This window comes from Cyprinus carpio, chromosome B14 (genome assembly GCF_018340385.1).
Source record: "Cyprinus carpio isolate SPL01 chromosome B14, ASM1834038v1, whole genome shotgun sequence".
NCBI lineage: Eukaryota > Metazoa > Chordata > Actinopteri > Cypriniformes > Cyprinidae > Cyprinus > Cyprinus carpio.
The window spans coordinates 23,160,313-23,183,170 of NC_056610.1; the positions used below are offsets into that span (position 1 = coordinate 23,160,313).

A 22,858-nucleotide genomic window follows, 5' to 3' on the forward strand; every position below is an offset into this window, starting at 1 on the left:
AGAGAAAAGACAGCTAAATTAAATCTTAAGCGAAGAAAAGAGTAACATTTTTCAACTGGAAGGGAGCAGCGTACTGCTGATCTTCATCACTTTTAGAGTCTCAGTGTAGCAGAAACAATTTTAGGTTCAGTGGTTAGGACGTCACTCAAAAATGTGTTTCTATCTTCACAATTTTAGTTTATACTGATATTACAGCATGGATCATAACAGCTAGAATTCCTCCAAGGATGAGAATATGATCCGGTTGAAATCATCACCTGCTGGCAGATGCTCTTCAGCACATACTTGGCGTAAACCACCAGACTGGCCGTTTCAATCGAGACATTACGTCCTCCGGATTTTTTGGAGCCCATGTCATCCTCTCCGATGTCGTCCAATCCTGCAGAGTGGGAGAAGCCTGAACCCTTCAGCTCAGCGTCTCCTGCAGAAATAAACACAAAGACGCAGTTTTTAAGGACCAATCAATTCTGAATGCATTTAAACTGCCAGCTGGGTCCTGTTAGCTCTATCTCCCACAACAACTGGCTTTCTTCTCCTTTACTAAATCATTTCATGCCTTTTCTGGTCTTCTTGTGTTGTTTTCCAATAACTGGATATAGTTAAATCTTCTGTATGATCATCAAAACATTTTAAAGTAATAGTTCACTGAAAAATGTAAATTTGATGAAAATTTAGGAGATTCAAGATGTAGATGGGTTTGTTTCTTCATCAGATTTGGAGAAATGCAGCATTGCATCACTTGCTCACCAATTGATGTGAATGGGTGCCATCAGAATGAGAGTCCAAACAGCTGATAAAAACATCACAATAATCTCATTAAACTAGTAGGAAACAAACTTTTTTCTTTGCAAGTCGTTAACTGATGGACTGGAGTGGAGTGGTGTGGATTACTTGTGGATTATTGTGATGTTTTTAATCAGCTGTTTCGACTCTTATTATGGCGGCACCCATTCACTCCAATGATGCAATGCTACATTTCTCCAAATCTGATGAAGAAACAAACTCACTCATCTACATTTTGGATACTCTGAGAGTGAGCACATTATTAATTTTTTTTTTTTTTTTTAGCAAATTTAGATTTTTGGGTGAACCTGTTTAATCACCTGTTTGACTGCCGTTAAGACGTTAATACACAACAGAAAAGTACCCAAAGTCTCACCCAGCATGAAAACAGCCTTTAACACAGCAAACACGGCTCCCACCACAATGCTGTTCTGAGAAGCAGCCAGCAGATGTCGGTCGCAGGACGATCGGATGCCCACTGTGGATTTGTCTGTGGACAGAAATATTATTCTAAGTTTATAGTTACTGTCTAGAGTCGTTCAGGTGGGATGTGTAAAAGAGAGTTTGGGTTACTTTATTTGGAGGGAGCTGTTACCTGATTTAGTGCCGTCTTGAGGACAGGGGTTGCGCTGTGGGGTTCTGAACAGATGAAGCAGGATCCTACAAGTAAGTCTGGCTCCAGATTCAGAATCCTGCTCACTACAGGCTGAACACACATGAACGAACATGTCACAACCAGCATCTTCCATAAAAAGCCACTGGCCTCAGAATATGACCCCATCATTTCTGGCTCACAGCTGCCTGAACGAAGTACAAACAAAATGAGCCGATCACAATACTGTATCCTGCCAGACAGACAGACCACCTGTGACTCAAATCGAGCAGCATAAATAAACACCCGGGCAAAAGAATCCTTTGAAGATCCCAGAAATAAGGTGCTGGTTCAACCAAACACAAACACGGTGTCATGAATTGCTCATGAATCGTCTCATGTTGTTCCAAACCGAATGACACAAATGTTGAAAAATGTACACAGAAGGTGGACAGCTCGAGGTAATCAAATACAGCACACGGAAAGCTTGTGATGAGAACAAACCTCTTTGATTCAAGTGTGTCAAGCAAATAAGAGCTCATCAAAAATGATAAATGGAAGCTCAATGTGTGTGTGCGCTGATTAACGTTTATATGTGTCCCTAGACCACAAAACCAGTCTTAAGTGTCAATTTTTCAAAATTGAGATTTATACATCATCTGAAAGCTGAATAAGCTTTCAATTGATTTATGATTTATGACAATATTTGGCTGAGATACAACTATTTGAAAATCTGGAATCTGAGGGTGCAAAAAAATATAAATATTGAGAAAATTATCTTTAAAGTTGTCCAAATGAAGTTCTTAGTAATGCATATTACTAATCAAAAATTATGATATGATAGTTTTGATATATTTACAGTAGGATATGTACAAAATATCTCCACGGAACATAATCTTTACTTAATATCCTAATGATTTTTGACATAAAAGAAAAATCTATAATTCTGACCCATACAATGTATTTTAGGCTATTGCTACAAATATACCCCAGAGACTTAAGACTGCTTTTGTGCTCCAGGGTCACAAATGTGAATAAAAGACTAAATTAAATCTGTTCATCATATAAAGGGATTCATATATATATATATATATATATGTGATAAATATTCGATGGTTGGACAAAAGTGATTTGAGAATATTAAAACTATTTGTGTTTGAAAGATGTATATAAGTCTAATGGTCTGAAAATGCCGTAAGGGTGAGTAATGAATTGAGTAATATAAACATATATATATATATATATATATATATATATATATATATATATATATATATATATATATATATATATATATATATATATATATATATATATATATATATATATATATATATATATATATATATATATATATATATTTTATTTCTGGGTGAACTATCCCTTTAAATTCTTGCACACAGTTATCGGATGGTTTTATGGTTATATGGAGTATTTTTATGAATTTTACCAATTTTGAAGTTCAATAGCTCCATTGTGAGAACAAGATTGGAATGATATAAGAGCTGAGTAAATGAAAATTTTAATTCAAATTAATTTTTTTTTAAAACAAATAACAGGAACACTAGTTAGTGTGATTCCAATATTTCAATGAGATTATTAGATAATCATTTGCTTTAGAGGAAGCCTTGAATGGAACAGAATCCCACCAGAATATAAAAAGTTATTGTGGATTCTCTAAAAAAAAAAAAAAAATTAGGCATTTATGCATTGATTTCTTGATAACACTTGGTAAGGCCTTTATGTCCAGTGCATTCTAAAAGTATTCATAATGCATTATATATTTTCATAAATAATTGTAACTAATTGTTTGACTGCCATGCATTTTAATGTATTATCCTTTCCAACAAAGAATAGCTAAATATTATAATGTGTTGTAACATTATAATGTAAACAACTTTGGTTGCAATTATTCATGAGATCATACAACATATTACAAGGTGCATTACAAGGCATAATTAATGCATTGAAACTACTTTTATAATGCATTGTATACAAAGTGTACAGATGAAAATGATCCACCCTGTCTAAATCTGGCACATTTTATAATGACTATGTATTACTAGTATGTGTATTGTCCCTGATTAAATATACACATTTTTAAAAAGAGACTATATAACCGTATTAGATGGAGAGAGACTGGGTGGCAGAAGCAGCTCTGACCGCAGGACACACAGCAGTGTGGCTAAAGATGGAGCTGACCGGTGAGAAACAGTCTGGCAATTAGAACTGACGTCTCTCTGATTTCTCTGAACTCTGTTAGGTAACTGTGAAGAAGTGAACGACTGCACCTCCAAGAGTGAGGTATGCACTGACTGTGTGTCTGTATGACAGGTAGTTGTGGAAAACTACTGGACATCAACTGAAAGAGCCATACCTGCGTTCAGGAGGGAGGGAATGGCCACACAGCGCACCAGATCCTCCAGTAACAAACACTGCCGAGCTATCAGGATGGCAACGAACGTCGCCAGAGAGTCGTGGAAGGACAGATCACTCACCTGCCAAAGAGAAAACACATTCAATTACCACCAGGAACATCTAGCACAGATATTTAAAGGGATAGCTCACCCAAAAAATGAAAATTTGCTGTTTATTTAGTCACCCTCTGGCCATCCAAGACACCAAAGAAGCTGTCTTTAGCTGAAACTGTGGTGCTTGGTGATTCATAAAATGCAAGACAACAGCTACCTGTCTTTGGGAATTTATTTAAAATAAAAGTCAACATGAATATCCGTGGCTCCTGACGATATTTTGAGTTCTTATGAAGTGAAATGATTGGTCTGTGCAAGAAACTCAACATTATTTACATCATCATTACCTGGAAATCTGATTCTTTTACGCAAACAGTCTTTTTGGACAGTTTGTTTCAATTAAATTTGTTCAATTCACTAGTTTGTTTATGTAACCACACAATGATGTAACGTATATGCAATAATATAGGACACATGCTGGCAAAACGAGTCAGAATGCACACGGTCTAATTTTAAACTACAGGCAAAATGTCACGAATTTGAGGTTTTCACATAAGTGAGTTCATTAAGCCCTCTTCTAGCGATTCCTATGCTCCAAATAGTAATTAAACATCTGAAATGTTTTTATTTAAACTGCTGCTTCTCACTACAAGTTGTAGGTCTATTGTTGCAAATATTCATATTGAATTCTCGATGAGTCCAAACCAGTGAAATATGATTTTTAAACCCATGCTGATGAAAACAAAACAATCGCGCTGACTGACATTCGCAAAGCACATGCATAAGACGCGATCTCGCGATTATTGTGAAATATGTCTTGGCAAGATCCACACAAACATAATTTATGTCTAACATGAACGTTTAGTTATTGGTTGGGGAAAAATATGATGTGTCGCATTATATTAAATATAAATAAGTCTCAAGGTTAATCAATCATTAAAAGAAAAGACAGAATCACTCGCTGCTCTTGATTAAACTACTGTGTTTGTGCATCTTTGTCCTTATTTTTAATAACAAAGATAAAATAAAAAATAGCTATATTGTGAATAATAATATAGTATTTATTAAGAAAAGAATCGGAGCTCTGCTGACTCTACTGCTAGGTCTTTGCTTTAACTCGTTGAAGGTATTTTAATGGATAATGTGAAAAAAAGAGCTATTTATTTTGAAGGTGTTTTAATGGATAATGTGAAAATAAAAAGACTTTTTTTTAGACTCATTTTCCCAGCACGTGTCACATATTATTAAAGCACCCAATAATGGTGTGAAATGTGGATGTTTTACATGTCTGACGCAAATAAAGTGAATAAACTGCTCTGAACGATTCATCACAGGATCAGATACGCCGCTATTTCGTCTAATTTCCAGTCAAAGTGACTGTCAGGCGTCTGAAAGTTAGTTCTGATCGAGTGACTTGTAGCTCTGTGCTGCTGAAGCCACAAACTGTTTCAGACGCTTCAGACTGATTTGGAGAACTGAATCAACTCGTTCACCAAAAAGAACCGGTTCAAAAGAATGATTCATTCGTGAACCGAACATCACTCAGGACTGTTTGTCTAAAGCTCTGGATTACAGGTAATAATGATGCAAGTAATCTTCAGTTTCTTGCACAGACCGATCGTTTCACTTCATAAGATCTCAATATACCATCAAGGTATTATTTTTTTGCTCCTTGATATATTGTTTCTCTCTCAAAAACTAGTAGCCGCTGACTTGCATTTTATTAATCGCCAAGGACCAGGTTTCAGCTAAAAATCTTCTTTACGGTTCTACTGAAGAAAAATAGTCACGTAAATCTCGGATGGCTTGAGAGTGAGTAAATTTACAACAACTTTTCATTTTTGGGTGAACTATCCCTTTAAGACACTACACATTTCACCTATCATCCAATGACTTGAGAAACATCTAGTTAACAATAGCAACTACTAGGCATTTAGTAATAACATTAATAATGGAGTATTTTCCTATACAAGTAAAAAAAAGTCAGCACTAATATACTTAAAATGAGATCACACGGCTACAACATGTTAGCAGTCAAAGCATCAGATGAAAGCTGACTCACGTCGACGTTGCAGAGCAGATCGTTGAAGCCACAGTTGCCGTTGTTGGAGGAGCAGCAGAGAGCCTTGAGCACTCCCAGCCACTCAGCGCTGAGAGAGCGACAGTACGCCGTCAGCTCCGCGCACAGGATCCCGATATCATTCACCCTGAAACAAACCACACAGCATTTGCTCACCGCGGGAGAGCAGGTGCAGCTACAGATGCCATGCAGCTGTTCTGCTATTACTGAAGATGCTCACGGAGAATTATAAGACAGGACCCAGGGCAGTGTTTATATAAATCATCTCTATGATATCATTTTTATGATAGCAGCACGTTTTAATAATTTAAATAATATTTTTTATTTAACCATCAAGTTTACTAAATAGTCTAAATAGACAATTTTTGTCTTGAAGTGTTAAAGACTGATGTTACTCTACTCTACAATTTAAACTTTGGTAGTACAATGGAATTAAAAAAAACAAACATAAAATGATCTTTGATTGTTAATAATTATCATAAACTGCCTACAGGCTAAGTAACTGGAATATTTTACCTATTGATTATTACTGCTTAACTGATAATTATTAACTGAGCATCGGTCTGTTTTTTCATATTGCGGTTTTAAAAAAAATAAAGGCTTATTATTAAAGGCTTTAATAAATATTATTTAAATACTACTTTCTATTAATATTCTGAATTCACTTTTATTTTTTAGTTATTTAGATTAGTATAGTTATATTATTATCTTGTTTAATGTGCTTTTGTCAATCTTGTTGTTGTTTTTGAATATCACTATTTGGGTTTAATTTATTTTTAAATTTTATTTTCAATTTATTTGACCGTTTAATTTTTCATCTAACACTTACGTTTTATTTCAGCTTTTTTTCCCCCAGTTATAAAATGTTTTTAGTCATTTTAATCATAAATCAACTGAATCAGATGCCCAGCTCTAAGAATTCAGAGCCAGTCTGTAGATATTGGGCTGTTGGAATCAACAAATGTTGTGTATGTTGAGCACAGACGCTTGATTTTTTTTTTCGCTCCAGAAAAAAAATCATAATTTTTTTTAATCATATATCAACCGAATCAGATGCCCACCTCTCGGGATCGCGGTGGTCCACGCACACGTCCATGAGCACGTTACACACGAAGCTGTATCGGTTAGCCGGGCTGTCATTGAGGATCTTTCCCACCATGGAGTGGTTGAGGTTGTGTGCGGTGGGATTAGCGATAGCGTCGATCATGAACATCTGATCCCACAGCATGTTGGAGTCTGACGGGTCGATGTTGTAGTAGATGGAATTCTTCACCTTCGAGCAGAACTCACTGTGGGAATCCACACAAAACCAGACACCATCAGAGATCAGGAACATGGGGAAATACTTACAAAGAAGTACGGATTCGCTGCTCTCACCTGAAAATCTCTCCAAACTTGCTCTTCAGGTGACTGCAGGAGGTATAGAGGTCGTAGAGATAGGCCAGGATACAGCGTTCGGCTGAGGAACAGTCAGCAGGGTTCACGCCAGACTTGACTACGATCCGCAGCCTGCCAAGAAAGATACGAAATATTAATTTCTGTCCAAATAGCTTAAAGGAGGAGTTCACTTCCAGAGTAAAAATTTCTGATTTTTCACGTCATCCAAGATGTTCATGTCTTTTATTCTTCAGTCGAAAAGAAATTAAGGTTTTTGAGGAAAACGTTCTCCTTATAGTGGACTTCTATGGTGGTCAATGATTTGAAGGTCCAAATTGCAGTTTCAAAGAACTCTACACGATCCCAGCCGAGGAATAAGAGTCTTATCTAGCAAAACAATCAGTCATATTCTTAAAAATATATATATTTATACACTTTTTAACCTCAAATGCTCAGCTTGCTCTAGCTCACACATTACGTAATCCTGCAGTTAGTTCCTCGTCTGTGTTCTTCATTTAAAAACTTAATCTCATTTTGTCCACCAACTCTAAAATCGACCGACGTCACCGTTTTAGCCTTTTTGTATGTTGGCATTTTGTAAACACATGACCTTTCCAACATTTCTTAATAAAGACGAGCATCGCAGAGCTAATACTAGCCGAGCATTTGTGGTTAAAAAGTGTATAAATAGATATTTTTTTAAGAAAATGATCAATTGTTTCGCTAGATAAGGGATGGGATCGTGTAGAGCTCTTTGACGCTGCATTGACTGCAATTTGGACAAATCATTGACCACCATAGAAGTCCACTATATGGAGAACTTTTTCCTCAAAAACCTTAATTTCTTTGCTTTTGACTGAAGAAACAAAAGACATGAACATCTTGGATGATTATCAGAAAATGTTTATTCTAGAAGTGAACTTATCCTTTAACGTCATTCCAAAAAAACACGTGATAGCACTATCCTCTCGAGTGGTGGACATGAATATGACGTACCCATCGAAGACCTGTGCGGTCTGGTCAGGGTTGAGGATGAGGCAGGAGTGGTATCTCCGCAGAACGGCCACGATACACAGACAGAGACCTGTAGTGTAACTGCCTGCCAGGTTGGAGGACTTCAGCAGGAGCTCTGCTTCCACCAGACTCAACTCATTCAACAGCTACATGACACAACACACGCTCAAGTTAATCACTTATAGACGAAGCATTAATAGTTTTCTTTTACAAGCATTATATAAACCGAGAGAGAACATCTAGACCACCAAACGGCCAGAAGGAAGGGAGGAAATCACACAGACTATTTAATGCATTCATATGTCCCCAAACAGAGAGTCAGAGATGATATTTTGGGATCAGATCTCATACCTGTATAGCAAAGTCAATGAGGCCACTTATATTGAGCGAATACTCCATGAGGTCGAAGATGAACTGGATGTGTTGGACCAGTGGAAGGTGGTAGGACATCCCTAAGGCAACATCTGATTTACAGTGATTTACAGTTGCCCAGGTGTACAGTCTGGAGCCATTCAGAGAATCATGCGAATGAGATTTGCAGACTGTCATGATTTACAGTGAACTTAAATCAGAAGGCTTGAATACACAATACAAATATTGCCCAGGTGTACAGTCTGGAAATTCAGAGCCAGTCTGTAGATATTGGGTTGTTGGAATCAACAAATGTTGTGCATGTTGGGCACAGACTCTTGATTTTATTTTCTCGCGCCAGACAATGATTGTTTCCAGTTGGAGGAGATCAAACATGTTTGACATTTTGAAATGATTTTAGAATACAATGTTTCATTGTTGTCATGCATCTCCTAGCAACGATGCGATGGTTCTATGTGATTGTTGCATTCGGAATGATCCCCAGTTGTTCAGTGTATGATTCCCAGTTTTTCTTCTGTAACCATTTACAAAGTTGGCAAGCGTGTAATGCCTAATATTGTTTATGATAATGTTTATTCAGGCTTCAGTGCGGTTTAGGCAATCCTAACAGAGCTCACTGACACACAGAACTCTTAAAGGCACAGTAGCAAAAACAACCTGTCAAGGTATAGTCACATTTTCCATGGCTTGGCAAAATTTTGCTTGCAAATCCAGTCATTTAAATAGGAATCTATGAGATTTCATGTGAGGATAGAACTTATCCCTAAGCAGATATCGCTCATGTTCAACATTTGGTCACACAAATCGGCCACATTGACCAACAGAAAGCTGATTGGTGGACCTTCTTGCGAATCATTTGAGATCTTAAGTTATACATGAACTCATCTGTATTTTGTTTTGGTCTTGAGTTTTATCTTTTCAGTCACTTTATATTCTTTATGTAATTGCATAGATTGATTGATTTCTTTTATTTACTTTCTCTTTTTTTAATCTCCTTATCTTTTGACTCTGAGCGGATCTTGAGCTTTATTAAAAACAGTTATCTTTTAAAATGCATTATAAATAAAGAATCAAAAGGAAATAAAGAACGCTGACTGGTTGAAAGTACAATTTGGAAATTTGGATTAGCCTCATTTAAATCATATTTGACATTTTGTATCATAGTTTCCTGTTTAATACTGTCAATCTGTGAAGTGCAACTTCTGTGTGAGCATTGCTTCATGCATTGCAACACTTTTGAGAATAGACCGTTTTGCAGCTGAGATTTTGCTAATGTGACCAGCTGCACATTTAGAGTCAGAGAGAGGATGGGTGGGAAAAAAACTGCTTTTGGTGCAATAAACTTGAATGCACATAAGTCTTTTGAAATCTACTCCACTGTCTGAGAGCGTGATCAATGCATATGCACTACCTAGTGAACCATTCTATTGAAGCAAAATAAGTATAAGTTAGGTTTAAGAGACATACACACACACACACAACAACCACAGGCTACAGCAGTTCTGACCTGAGAGGTGACCTGGTGCTGGTCAAAGTGTGAGAGGTGCTGGAATTTAGAGAAAATGTCTTCAGCGGTGGGAAAAGCCTCAGGTTTACTCCTCTTCCTCTTCTGACCTTCCTCACCTCCTGAGGAAAGAAAACAAAAGACAAAGCTCTATGAATAGACAGCACACATCATGTAATGTCTCAGGCTGCTGCGAGGGAAATAATGGGATGTTCAATTACAACTCCATTAAAAAAATAAAAGCAAATGCAGGGCTGCACTTTATGACCAGGTCGGCAGCGAAGCTTGAATATAATAAGACCATAATTGCTATTAGCATTGAGATGGGGCTACAGCTATGAATATTCAATGACAGCAACCGGGGTTCAGTGCCATGAAAGGCCGTTAATAATGGAGGAGAGTGGAAAAGAAGGAAAAAAAGATGAATGTAACTGAGCATTAATGATGAACGGTCTCCATTCGGCCCTCGAGGAGAGACGGCGATCTAAATGTGTCACTCAGAGCCGAAAGGTGAAGCTAAAGCACACGACTGCTGGCAAGACTGACTGTGACTGTCACAAAATGATTTGTGTTACATACCACAGCAATAAAAGAGAACGTAAAGATCTCAGTAAACAATTGTCTGGTTGCTAAAAAAATGATTCTTCACATAAGTGAAATTCTGTGTTTGACAGATAAAACAACAAGTTAGGTTTCTAGCAACATAAGGGTTAATAAATGATTCTTTGATTCCTTTGCGAATACATTTCTAGAGGAATGAGTAATACAGTCATCAAAGTCTCTCGGTTTGAGTTTTGAGTTCATTGCCGCACCTGTCTCTGCTGTACTCTTGCGGTTGAGGACCTTCAGGATGTCTTTGGTGATCTTCTTGATGGCGTGGCGCGCTTCATCTCGCTGTTTGCCAACCCCATAGAGAACCACCAGACGCTGGTTACACTCGTGACTTGCGCTCTCCTCCTGAAAACAACCAGTTCAGTCACATTAGTCACATACACTACAATAGAAAACTTTGGGATAGGTTGTTCTGCTTCCCAAATAACCCAGCCAACACACATTTCAGTTCAAACAACGTGCAAAAGTGCATGTAGCATCATATGACCCCTTTAAATATACAGTGACACTTCAGTTTAGGGACCAATTCTGACTGTTAACTAGCATGCATATTACTAGCATATTGGTAGTTTATTAGTACTTCTAAAGCACATGTTGATGCCTTATATTGCATGACTATATTTTGCATCCCTTAATCCAACCAATACCAACACTTAGCTTCCTTACTAATTATTAATAAGCAGCAAACTAGGAGTTCATTCAGGCAAAAGTTGCAGAACTGGTCCCCAAATTATAGCGTGACCTTATTAACACATCCATATCTATTTTGTGAAAGCATCATTTCCATCAGTCCTGCGCGAGCTCACCTGAGGAATGGGGAAGTGGGTGGCGTACTGTATGTGACGGGGCTGCTCGTAAACCAGCGGGAAGGCCGGGTCCATGCCCTTATCCTTGGCAGTGTTTTTGCCCTCCTGCTCCGGGGCAGGTTTCTCCGGGGAAGGGCTTCCCTTCGACTCACAGTGCATCGGAGGAGAGAACATCTGCTGAAGGTTCAGACAACAATACATTTAGTCAATAACTTCGGTTAGCAAACTACACGCACATAAAAATATGCTTTTCTTACTAAGATTTTTGTCTTGTTTCCAGCCAAAATATCTACAAATTCTTAAATCAAGATTTTCTAGACAAGTAAAAATTATAGTCTTGTTTTCAGAAAAAACAAGATTCAAAAATAATAAAGAATAAAATTATTTTTTTGCAGTGAATCTTTGCTTATTGATGAGCAAATAAACCTGTTTTTTCTGTTTGAAATAAGATTATTTTGCTTGCTCTAAGCAAAAACTCACTTAATTTTGACTTGTTTTTTCTGAAAACAAGACTATAATTTTTACTTGTCTAGATATGGCTGGAAACAAGACAAAAATTTAAGTAAGAAAAGCATTTTTTGCAGTGTACAAAACAGGAAAGTGTAGTGAAATACTTTCTCCAACCTCATCAAAGTTAGCGCTGGAGTTGTGATCTATCTCCATTGACTCGGACATACCACCATCCTAAAAAAATAAATAAAAAAATAGCATTAATAGCAATAAAGTATGACTTCATACAACCAATTAATTTCCACCACATTGTGACCGAGAAAAAAAAAAAAAAAGCTACTTGCTTCCATTTTAACACTGCTTCCTGCATCCTGCTCTTTGCGCTCTGATTCGTCAGAGGGCTCGTCGCTGGGGGACCGTGGGCGGGGCAGGTGGGAGTCGGAGGCCAGGTCACCGCGTGAGATGAGGGTGCACATGTAGATGTTGTGTGAGAAGACGTCATGACGGATGAGCTCGCAGAAGAGCAGCACGAGATTGGAGAACTCCACTCGCTCGCTCTCGTTCCCGGGCTCAGCCACAGACACAGAGAAGCATTTAGACTTAGTTCATTTTCATCTCATTTAAAAGTGTAATCCAACTCTAAAGTGGTTAATGGAACTGGAAAGATTTATTTATGGCTGTCGAACGTTTATTCAGCTTTCAGATGATAAAATCTCAATTTCAAAAAATTTACCCTTATGACTGTTTTGTGGTCCAGGATCACAATTTTTTTTTTAAGTGTTATTTCTTTAAAGAATCAAATTTTTCTAGTAATTGTAGGATGCTCAGTTTTAAATGCTTTTAGGCAGGACATAAAATCTGTGCAAAGTAAAAAAAAAAAAAAAAAAAAATGCCGTTGCGGTTCCTTTTGTATTTGTTCTAGAGCTAAAAGTAATGCAAAAACTTCAGCTGTGAAAATCTAGCTTTGTCCAGGGATTGGAACTGGAAAGAAAACCCTACGGATGCTGAAATGTGAACTCACTGAGCACAGGTGCTTGTGTGTCCAGGAACTGCAGCAGGACGTCCTGGAAAACAGGCAGAGTGGCAGCAGACAGAGACCCTGAGGACACAGAGCCCTTCTCATCCACGACCTCCGACTCTCCACACCGCTAAACACATACAGGAACATATCACTGAGAAAACTGTGCAGCTGGATATAATGAAACCATATTCATAATACGGTTGTGCTGAAAGACGGTAGAATCATGTGTATGGACGATAGACAGAGATATATCACCTGTTGCTGACGCCTTTAATAATAGCAAGATGATTAATATTATTTATTGTGCCTCAAAAATAGACTAGACGCCTATCTTTAGCGAAGCAGCATGGAGAGCCACTTCTGGGCAGTGTTGCCAACTTAGCAATTTTGTTGCTAAATTTAACAACTTCTTACAAAAGCACCAAGCAACAAATTTATAATATTTATTTAGATAATCATTAATTTTACAACAGTAAATCATACAAAAAAAAGACAAGGCAAGGCGAGGCAAGTTTATTTACATAGCATATCATACACAACTGTAATTCACAGTGCTTTACATAAAAGAAAGTAAATTAATCATGAAGAAAAATAATAACAAAAATAAAACAAGCAATTTTAAAAACATAAAACAGGCAATTTTAAAACATTGGAAATGATTTAAAAATTGACGTATTTAAAATGAATTTAAAACAGTTAAAAATAGAAAATGATTTTACATAGAATATAGTGAATATGTAAAATACAGTGCAATCAATTCGGACATCGCACATTGCTCATTCAACAAATGCACAGCTAAACAGATGAGTTTTTTGAGTCTAGATTTAAATGTGACTAATGTTTTAGCACATCTGATCTCTTCTGGAAGCTGATTCCAGCTGCGGGCGGCATAGTAACTAAAGGCGGACTCCCCTTGTTTTGTGTGAACCCTTGGTATTTCTAACTGACTCGATCCTAATGATCTGAGTGGTCTGTTAGGTTTATATTCAGTGAACATATCTGCAATATATTTTGGTCCTAGGTCATTGAGTGATTTATAAACGAGTAAAAGTACTTTAAAATCAATCCTAAATGTAACTGGAAGCCAGTGTAAGGACCTGAGGACTGGTGTGATATGCTCAGATTTTCTGGTTCTAGTCAGAATCCTGGCAGCAGCGTTCTGGATGAGCTGCAGCTGTCTAATGGTCTTTTTGGGAAGGCCGGTGAGGAGACCATTACAATAGTCCACCCTGCTGTTGATAAAGGCATGAACAAGTTTCTCTAAGTCTTGACTGGAAACAAAACATCTAATTCTTGCAATGTTTTTTAGATGATAGTATGCTGATTTAGTTACTGCTTTGACATGACTACTGAAACTAAGGTCTATCTCCAGAATCACACCAAGATTCCTGACTTGATTTTTTAGTTGTTTGTCCCCTTGAGTCAAGGTATGCATTCACCTTGAAAACTTCATCTTTGTTTCCAAATGCAATAACTTCAGTTTTTTTTTTGTTTAACTGAAGAAAGTTCTGGCACATCCAACTATTAATTTCATCAATACATTGGCAGAGGGAGTCAATGGGGCTGTAGTCATTTGGCGATAAGGCTAGGTAAATCTGGGTATCATCAGCATAGCTGTGATAGGCAATTTGGTTCTTTCTCATTATCTGACTTAGTGGGAGCATATACAGGCTAAACAAGAGCGGTGCCAGAATTGAGCCTTGTGGGACTCCGCATGTCATGGACGTCCACTTAGACTTATGCTCTCCTAGACTCACATAATAACCTCTCCCTTCTAAGTATGACCTGAACCATTTGAGTACCATCCCAGAAAGCCCGACCCAGTTTTCCAGTCTCTCTAGTAGTATGTTATGATCGACAGTGTCAAACGCAGCACTGAGATCTAGCAATACCAGCACTGATATTTTGCCAGAGTCAGAATTTAAGCGAATATCATTTATTATCTTAATGAGCGCTGTCTCTGTGCTGTGATGCAGTCGAAAACCAGATTGAAAATTGTCCAGGTATCCATTTGAGTTTAAGTATTTGTTCAGCTGATTAAAAACTACCTTTTCTATAATTTTGCCTATAAAAGGAAGATTAGATATTGGTCTATAATTGCTCAGAATGGTGTTATCAAGATTGCTCTTTTTTCAGGAGGGGCTTTACAACTGCAGTTTTCAGGGAGTTTGGAAATGTCCCAGAAAGAAGTGAGGCGTTCACCACTTCTAAGAGATCTGCTTCTAAACAGTTAAGCACACTTTTGAAAAAAGATGTGGGAAGTGTGTCAAGATCGCAGGTTGACGATTTTAGGTGCTGCACTATTTCTTCCAAAATTTTGCTATCAATTGCTTCAAAAATAGACATAGTATCTTTTTGATATTGCGTCCAGATCTGTCTGACCTCTGCATTACTTGAGGATGTGCTAATTGCCTTCCTGATATTAATGATCTTCTCAGAAAAGAAGGAAGCAAACTCATTGCATTTGGTAACTGAAAGCATTTCACTGGGAATCTGACTTGGGGGGTTTGTCAGTCTCTCAACAGTGGCAAAAAGAGTACGAGTGTTGTTTAAGTTACTGTTTATAAGGTTTGAGAAGAAATCCTGTCTAGCTGTGGCTAGTTTCACATTAAAAGCATGAAGGCTGTCTTTATAAATGCTATAGTGAATTTCAAGTTTCGTCTTCCGCCACATCCGCTCGGCTTTTCTGCATTGTCTTTTCATAGTCTGAACTGCTGTTGATCTTCTCCAAACTGATATCTGTCTGTTTGTTTTCTTACTGACTATTATTGGAGCAATATCATCAATAACATTCTTAACTTTTGAGTTAAAGGAATCAAGGAGAATATCAACAGAGTCTGCAGAAATGCTTGGTGTTAGAGATATAGCCTCCATAAACCGCACACTAGTGTTATCGTTAATGCATCTCCTTCTGACAGAGACAGATCTAGATTCATTGGTAGCAGAGATCAATATATCAAAGAAAATACAGAAGTGATCAGATAGTGCTACGTCCTTAATAACAATGGATGAAATGTTTAGACCCCTACTGATGATTAAATCTAGAGTGTGTCCACCTTTGTGTGTGGGTCCATGCACATGCTGAATCAGGTCAAAAGTGTTTAGAACCGTTATCATTTCTTTTGTAATTTTGTTTTCTGCATTATCTATATGAATATTAAAATCCCCTGCAATAGCAAAACAGTCAAACTCTGAGGAAATCATTGATAGCATTTCTGTGACCTCTTCAACAAAGGCTGGAGAGTATTTTGGAGGCCTGTAAATAATGATAAACAGAATGCGTGGAGCACCTTTCAGCACAATCCCTAGATATTCAAAAGACAAGTACTGACCAAATGACATTTGCTTGCATTGATAGACATCTTTAAATAGAGCAGCTACACCTCCACCTCTCCTAACAGTCCTGCACACACTCATGAAAGTAAAGTTAGGAGGGGCTGCTTCATTGAGGACTGTTGCACTGCAGCTGTCTTCTAGCCATGTTTCATTTAGAAACATAAAATCCAGATTGTTTGTGGTTATAAAGTCATTGATTAGAAATGATTTATTTTTTAGTGAGCGAATGTTTAAAAATGCCAACTTGATGGCAGTACTTTGTGTCTTTATATCAATCTTAGTTTGATGCATTATAGGTCGCAGATTCGATGAGTTTGCCCTTGAGCTTGAAAAGACCTTAGACTTTCTATCACGTGATAAAACTGAAATATAGAAAGCTACAGGCACGCTGGGTTCCCGCTTGTTCTGTAAACATTTGTGAATGTTGCTGCTATTATAGCGGGGACCCGACACATATCACTGAGAGCTGCTATCAGTTGTTTTTGGTTCACCTACAGCAGATGGAGGGTTTGGGACCTGGCGTTGTGGCAGCGGTCGGAGAGCTCTCACAGGAGCAGGGCCCACAGGCTTTGGTGGTTGGGGGGCCCGCCGTTTTTTTGGTGATATTTGCAGGCTTGCAGCGAATGAGTGAGAGAGTTTAGTCCCAGCATACACCAATTCCTCCATTTTCTGTGAGAAGCACAGAAGTGGAGATGCTGGAGAGAGGGACAATGTGTCCGGTGAGAGGGGCTGTGTCTCTGGTGTTTCCAGTGACTGTGATATGTTGTCCTGGCTTCCCTGGCTGTTTTCCAGAAGGTCGTCCTTGGGTGCTGAGTCTTGTACTCTGTTTTGATACATCACAGTCTGTCTGTGAGGAGCTCTGTGGGCAGGGCTCAGCCGGGATAGTGTCCATCAGAAGTGCTTGTTGTGGGCTGGATGGTGTTATCAGTGTCCTTGTGGGATATGTCAACCACATGATGACTCGGACCTGGTGTGTGTGTGCTGAATGAATTGACATACTCTGCTGAAGGATGGCGTAAGCAGAAGTAGAAATTGTCCTTAAGCACTCTAGCTCCAAGTTTGTTAGGGTGGAGGCCATCCGGTTTTAAACAGTTGTCTATGGCCCCAGAACAGATTGAAGTTGTCGATGAAATTTACTCCTTTTATATTGCAAGATCTTTGTAGCCATGTGTTCAGCCCAAGCAACCGTGAAAACATATTTGTTCCCCTTGCTGGAAGTGGTCCACTGATGAACGACTGAACTTTGAGTCTTCGAAGTGTTTCAAAGAGTTCACTGAAGTCCTTCTTAAGGAGTTCTGACTGCTCTTTCCGAATATCATTCTTCCCCACATGGATGATGATTCGATTTGCAGTCTTGTGCTTCATCAGAATGTTCTGAAGTTCCTTGTTCACATCAGAAACCGTTGCTTGAGGAAGGCAGCATGTTGTTGTAGTCCTGCTACTGATGTTTCTGATAATAGAGTCACCCACTATCAGAGTCCTGGGCTCGGCTGCGCTCTGAGCTGAATGCCGCTGTCTGCTCGACCTTGAGCGCCTATTAGTAGCAGTGTTAGCTGCTGGCTGATCCGATACATGTTTAATCACATTTGGGGATTCCTCACCCGCATTCATTAATGCTTCAAATCTGTTCTCAAGATGTATAGGGGGTGGCAGAATACCAGTATTCACAAGCCTTGTAATAGTCGAATCTGGGGTAGAGGATGCTACAGCAGCAATACGAGAAACTCGTGACAATCTGATGTCTTGTGTTCCTTTGGGTCTCGCTCCCTGTTTGTGCCATCGATTAGTGTGGCGATCAGTTTCGGCTTGTTCCTCTACACTTGGTATAAACTGTTGAGATTCAGAAGATTCATGGGACTCACCGGCTGTATGCTGAGAGGGTCCATGACGACGGTCTGCTGCTGAGTGTTCCGCCTGTTTTGGAAGTCCAGCAAAAAACATTATTTCAAAAACAACAAACCTTACTAAAAATCATCATCATACTAAACAACAAGTATATTCAACAGGAGGCATTTTCTCTCTCTCTTCTGTTTGAATGTAGGCAGTTGTTTTCCCCCCCGTCTCCGGAATGTAAGCTGCTGGCAGTGGGAGGCAAAGTCTTCTTTTTGTAGTATAATTCCAGTCCCAAAGAGTTTTTAGTTTTTAGTGTTTGTGCCAAAAATCTGTTGTTTGAGCACTGTGCTGATCTGCTGAAGTAAAAATCTTAGAAAAATCTGAGAAAAGTACAGAAATAAGAAGCAAAGCGCAGAGCAGTAAGCTAGAACGTCCGAACGGTACATAAATCAACCAAACTGCTAATAACAATATAAGTGACTCAGACAATAAAAAGGCACGCATTTTCTATCCAAATTACTCAAAAAGACGAAACCAAAGACGCCTAGCAGTACACACATCACATAATTTGAGTTAGCTGCTATTTGCAATTGTTGAATTTAATAATAATTTAATAATTGTTCATTTATGATACTCAGTGTTGATCAGTTAGCACACTGTCAGGAAAATAGGAATTTTCCATGACAATATTTATTATCCATTGTAACCCAAAAACATAATGCGTAATTTAAAGACTTTTCTCAGAGTGTAGCATATTAACTACTTAAAACACCGCTTAAAGCATAATTGTTGAAAATGTGTAGAATTTCTAGTTTACCATCTATTAAATTATTTTTAAATTGTAATCATTCAAAACTGTGTGTTCAATAATTCAATGTATTTAAGTTATTTATATTTTTTTTTCATATTGTTTTACAAAGAAACCTAAATTAACATATATAAAATATTTTTTGCTGAGATTTGATGTTGTGACAATTTTGCGTCGTGATTACGCAATGACGACGTCATTTAGCAACTTTTAGCAAAAAAATCAACCTTCCTGTAGCAACTTTCTCTGAAAATTAGTTGGCAACACTGCTTCTGGGTCGCTTCAGAAACGTGACGTGGCTGGTATAAACACAAGCACTGACTGGATCAGCAGACGTGTGCAGTGTAAATAAGAAATTATTCATTATACAGTGCAGACAGCTGCACTGATTACAGCGGGAGTGGTTTTAAAGAGCATATTCTCGCGCTAGATGCTGTTCTTTGGTAATGTAAATGTTCTTTGCTCGATTGCTGTAACTGCTTTTTGGATAATTTAGAAAATGTAAGCATTATAATTAGTAACTTACAATGTTTCTATTAAACTGTTATCATTTTAAATACAAATTCAGTCATATTAAAATAAAAATAAAAACTCCAGCCTTACACTGGAGTTGGTTCACTTTCCTTCAATGAAACTAAGTAAATGAATAAATAAATCAGCATGATAATATCATGTATCGGCGCTCTCACAGGCTGAAGATAGGACGATGAGACAATTGAGCATATCTTCCAACAATAATTCATAATGGAAAATAATGTTTCCCAGCAGCACCTCTGCCTCAATCTCCGTCTGCCTCTTCTCCAGGAGTTTGGCCACCACCATGGCTCTGTGCGGCCCTGACCTTTTACAGGAAACAGCCCACTCACACAGCAGGGTCACCACCGCATCGTCGTCTGGACTCATCTACAGTGACATTTTACATTAAACATCAGATCCAGCTGAAACACTCTAGTATTACATAGTTATTACATTTTATTAACATTGATGAACAGCTGTCTAAGCATCACAGCACTTATGTGTCTGATTAAAATAAATAAATGTCAATTATTAGTATGCTACCATTTAAAAAATTTGGGGTTAGTAAGATTTTTTCTGTTTTTGAAGTCTCTTAGGCTGCATTTATTTGATAATAAAAATATAGTAAAAACAGTACAACTGTGAAATATTATCACGATTTAAAATAATTTGGCGCTCAAAAAACATTTTATTTTTATCAATGTTGAAAACAGTTGAGCTGGAAACCGTGAGAACCGACCTTTTTTTTAGGATTCTTTGATGAACAGAAAAAACATCAACATTTATTTGAAATAGAAATGTTCTGTAACATGATTGTCTTTACTGTCACTTCTGATAAATGCAATTTCTTCCTAATTTCACTTCTTAGTAATAAAAAAAAAAAAGGTAACACTTTATATTAGGGTCTCTTAACTAGTTGCTTATTAGCATGCATATTACTAGAACACTAGCCATTTATTAGTACTAATTAAGCACATATTAATGACTTGTTCTACATCCCTAATCCTCCCCAATACCTACACCTAGCAACTAGCTTAGTAACAATTAACAAGCAGCAAATTAGGATCTTATTGAGGGAAAAGTCGTGGTTTATAGTGAATAAGTGTTCCCTATTCTAAAGTGTTACTTACTGACCCCAAACCTCTGAGAATCAGTGAAACCCCATAACAACAAATTTAAAACTCAATTGTCTGTACCTCGTGTCCATCTTTGCTCTGTCCCGAGCCAAAGATCCGGTTATACAGCGAATCCAGGGAATTGCTGAAGTCAGACTTCTCAAAGCTGTGGTTATCCAAAACCTCCAACGTATGCAGAACCCGGCTGATGGTGAAACCTACCGGACACACCACGATTGATGATATATTACACAGGCTTAAGTCCTGTCCACACTGAGATGCTGAAGAGCTCATGCCCACCTGCTGTTGTCTCCTGACACTTATCGAAAGACCAGCGAAACTCCACCGCCTGTCCTCTCTCTTTGATCTGCTCTTCAATCTCCCGCACCTTGACACGAACCTGAGAAACATCCCACTGCTTTAGATGAAGTGCTGTGATCAGAGGAAGTGGCAGTAGATCAGATGGTGTAAAATCAAGAAGTCAAACCTGCTGGTTAAAGCTGCTGTTGCCCCCAGGCATGGGCAGGTTCGAGGGGGCGATCGGCAAGAGGTCTAATGGCGAGCCGGTCTTATTACGGCTATCTGTCAGAGAGTAGTGCCAGACCAGAGCGCTGGGACAACACAACACGATACTCTACCGAGGGACAAACAGAATAAAACCAGTGTCAAGAGAAACTCAATGACAGGGATCAGAGAAATGCAGCGGGAATAACTAGATAACTATGAAAATTATCACAGTTAATGTAACTCTCTGCAAATCCACGCTCTGACACTAGGTGGCGCTTATGGAACAGAAGATTTACAACTGCTTTCCGTAACCTCCGTGAACGAATCAGCATTGTGATTAACAACATTACTTTATTAGTTATTACATGGAGTGAAGACGAACACAAAATGCCCTTGAATCTTTTCTGAAGACAGAGCCTTCAGAGATACAGTCATATAATTCATATTCATATATTTGTGTAATTCCCTTAGCACTCTTTTAAAACCTCCCGGCTTTTCCGACAGGTTTTCACACAAAACGAATGCACTACTTTGCATGCAGTGCGCACATGAGAATGTTACTGAAAACTGTACTTTATGCTGGACAGTATTTATTTATCCTCAGTTCGCGGTAATCGAATACAGTTTTAATGATAATTAAAATATGAAACGGTAATACTAACCATGGGGAATTTAATCATGAATAAACGATCTGTAATCGTTCCATCCCTAATGTATGCCGATAATTTATAGAGTATTCTACCGATTATTCCATTGAATAATTGAGTAATTGGATAGAAGTAATTTTTTTTTATTAAAGAGCAATACTAAATATACAAGATAAACCTAAAACTAAGGCATGTTACTAATAAGTGCAGTTACTAATACCATTTCATGTTCATTTCTTGTTTATTTTTCTTTTGTTTATTGTTTTTTACAGATTTGACAGTAAAACACTAAGCCTGAGTTAATATGGGTTAATATTAACTTCTTGTTTATTGAACTGTTGCATAAAAGCAGTATCACATTTGTAATCATGCTGATTTTAGAGGTGAAAACTGGCAGTCTTTGTGTTATATTGACAAAATTTCTTTCTGTGGTATATTTATGCGTAGCTGTATGAGAAGTGTGTCTGTGTGTGTCTCAGAGAGAGAATGAGACAATCAAAATGAACAATTGGGACTAGCCACCATACTGATTTATGGTCGTAAATATGCCCAGGGCTTATTTAGTCTATGGTCCAGCGTTTACCAGGTTGTGCATCAGTAATAATGGTCAGTGGGGAAACACGGTTTTCCGTGTGTAGTTACAGTTAATGGACTAAATGAAAGCTAGAGGCAAATGATTTTTTGTATTCGAGTAACTCGAGGTATTCGAGGAATCGTTTCAGCCCTAGTATGCCATTACCTGCAGCATGCAGCTGAGTCCAAACACCACGGGCCTGTGCTGGGCGCAGATGTAGAAGTCTGTGAAGGGGGTTTGGGGCTGGTTGCCCCCTGCAGGCTGGGAGGTTGGGGTGGGGGGCAGAGCATTCCCCTGCTGTGCTGAAATGCCGTGGGCCGGGTGTCCGCCTGGACCTGGTCCGAGACTGCCATCGCTCAGCAGCAAATTGAGCCGGCGTGTGCAGAAATACGCCAGCCGTCTAGATAAGTAGGCTGACTGCACAAACTCTCCCGAGTACT

The 22,858-nt window shown here is 38.2% G+C and overlaps 1 protein-coding gene across 1 annotated transcript in view; it reads right to left on the reverse strand.

Moving 5' to 3' along the window:
- Positions 1-22,858, reverse strand: part of LOC109050552 (mediator of RNA polymerase II transcription subunit 12-like) — a 47,188-nt gene that overhangs the window by 15,891 nt on the left and 8,439 nt on the right. The window contains 20 exon segments of the mRNA XM_042738647.1: positions 258-421; positions 1,160-1,273; positions 1,379-1,489; positions 3,753-3,873; positions 5,909-6,053; positions 6,988-7,215; positions 7,304-7,435; positions 8,300-8,463; positions 8,669-8,781; positions 10,175-10,315; positions 11,006-11,150; positions 11,612-11,785; positions 12,236-12,295; positions 12,406-12,635; positions 13,083-13,209; positions 19,831-19,962; positions 20,772-20,908; positions 20,991-21,090; positions 21,178-21,324; positions 22,584-22,856. Coding sequence (XP_042594581.1) covers positions 258-421; positions 1,160-1,273; positions 1,379-1,489; positions 3,753-3,873; positions 5,909-6,053; positions 6,988-7,215; positions 7,304-7,435; positions 8,300-8,463; positions 8,669-8,781; positions 10,175-10,315; positions 11,006-11,150; positions 11,612-11,785; positions 12,236-12,295; positions 12,406-12,635; positions 13,083-13,209; positions 19,831-19,962; positions 20,772-20,908; positions 20,991-21,090; positions 21,178-21,324; positions 22,584-22,856 — 2,958 coding nt within the window.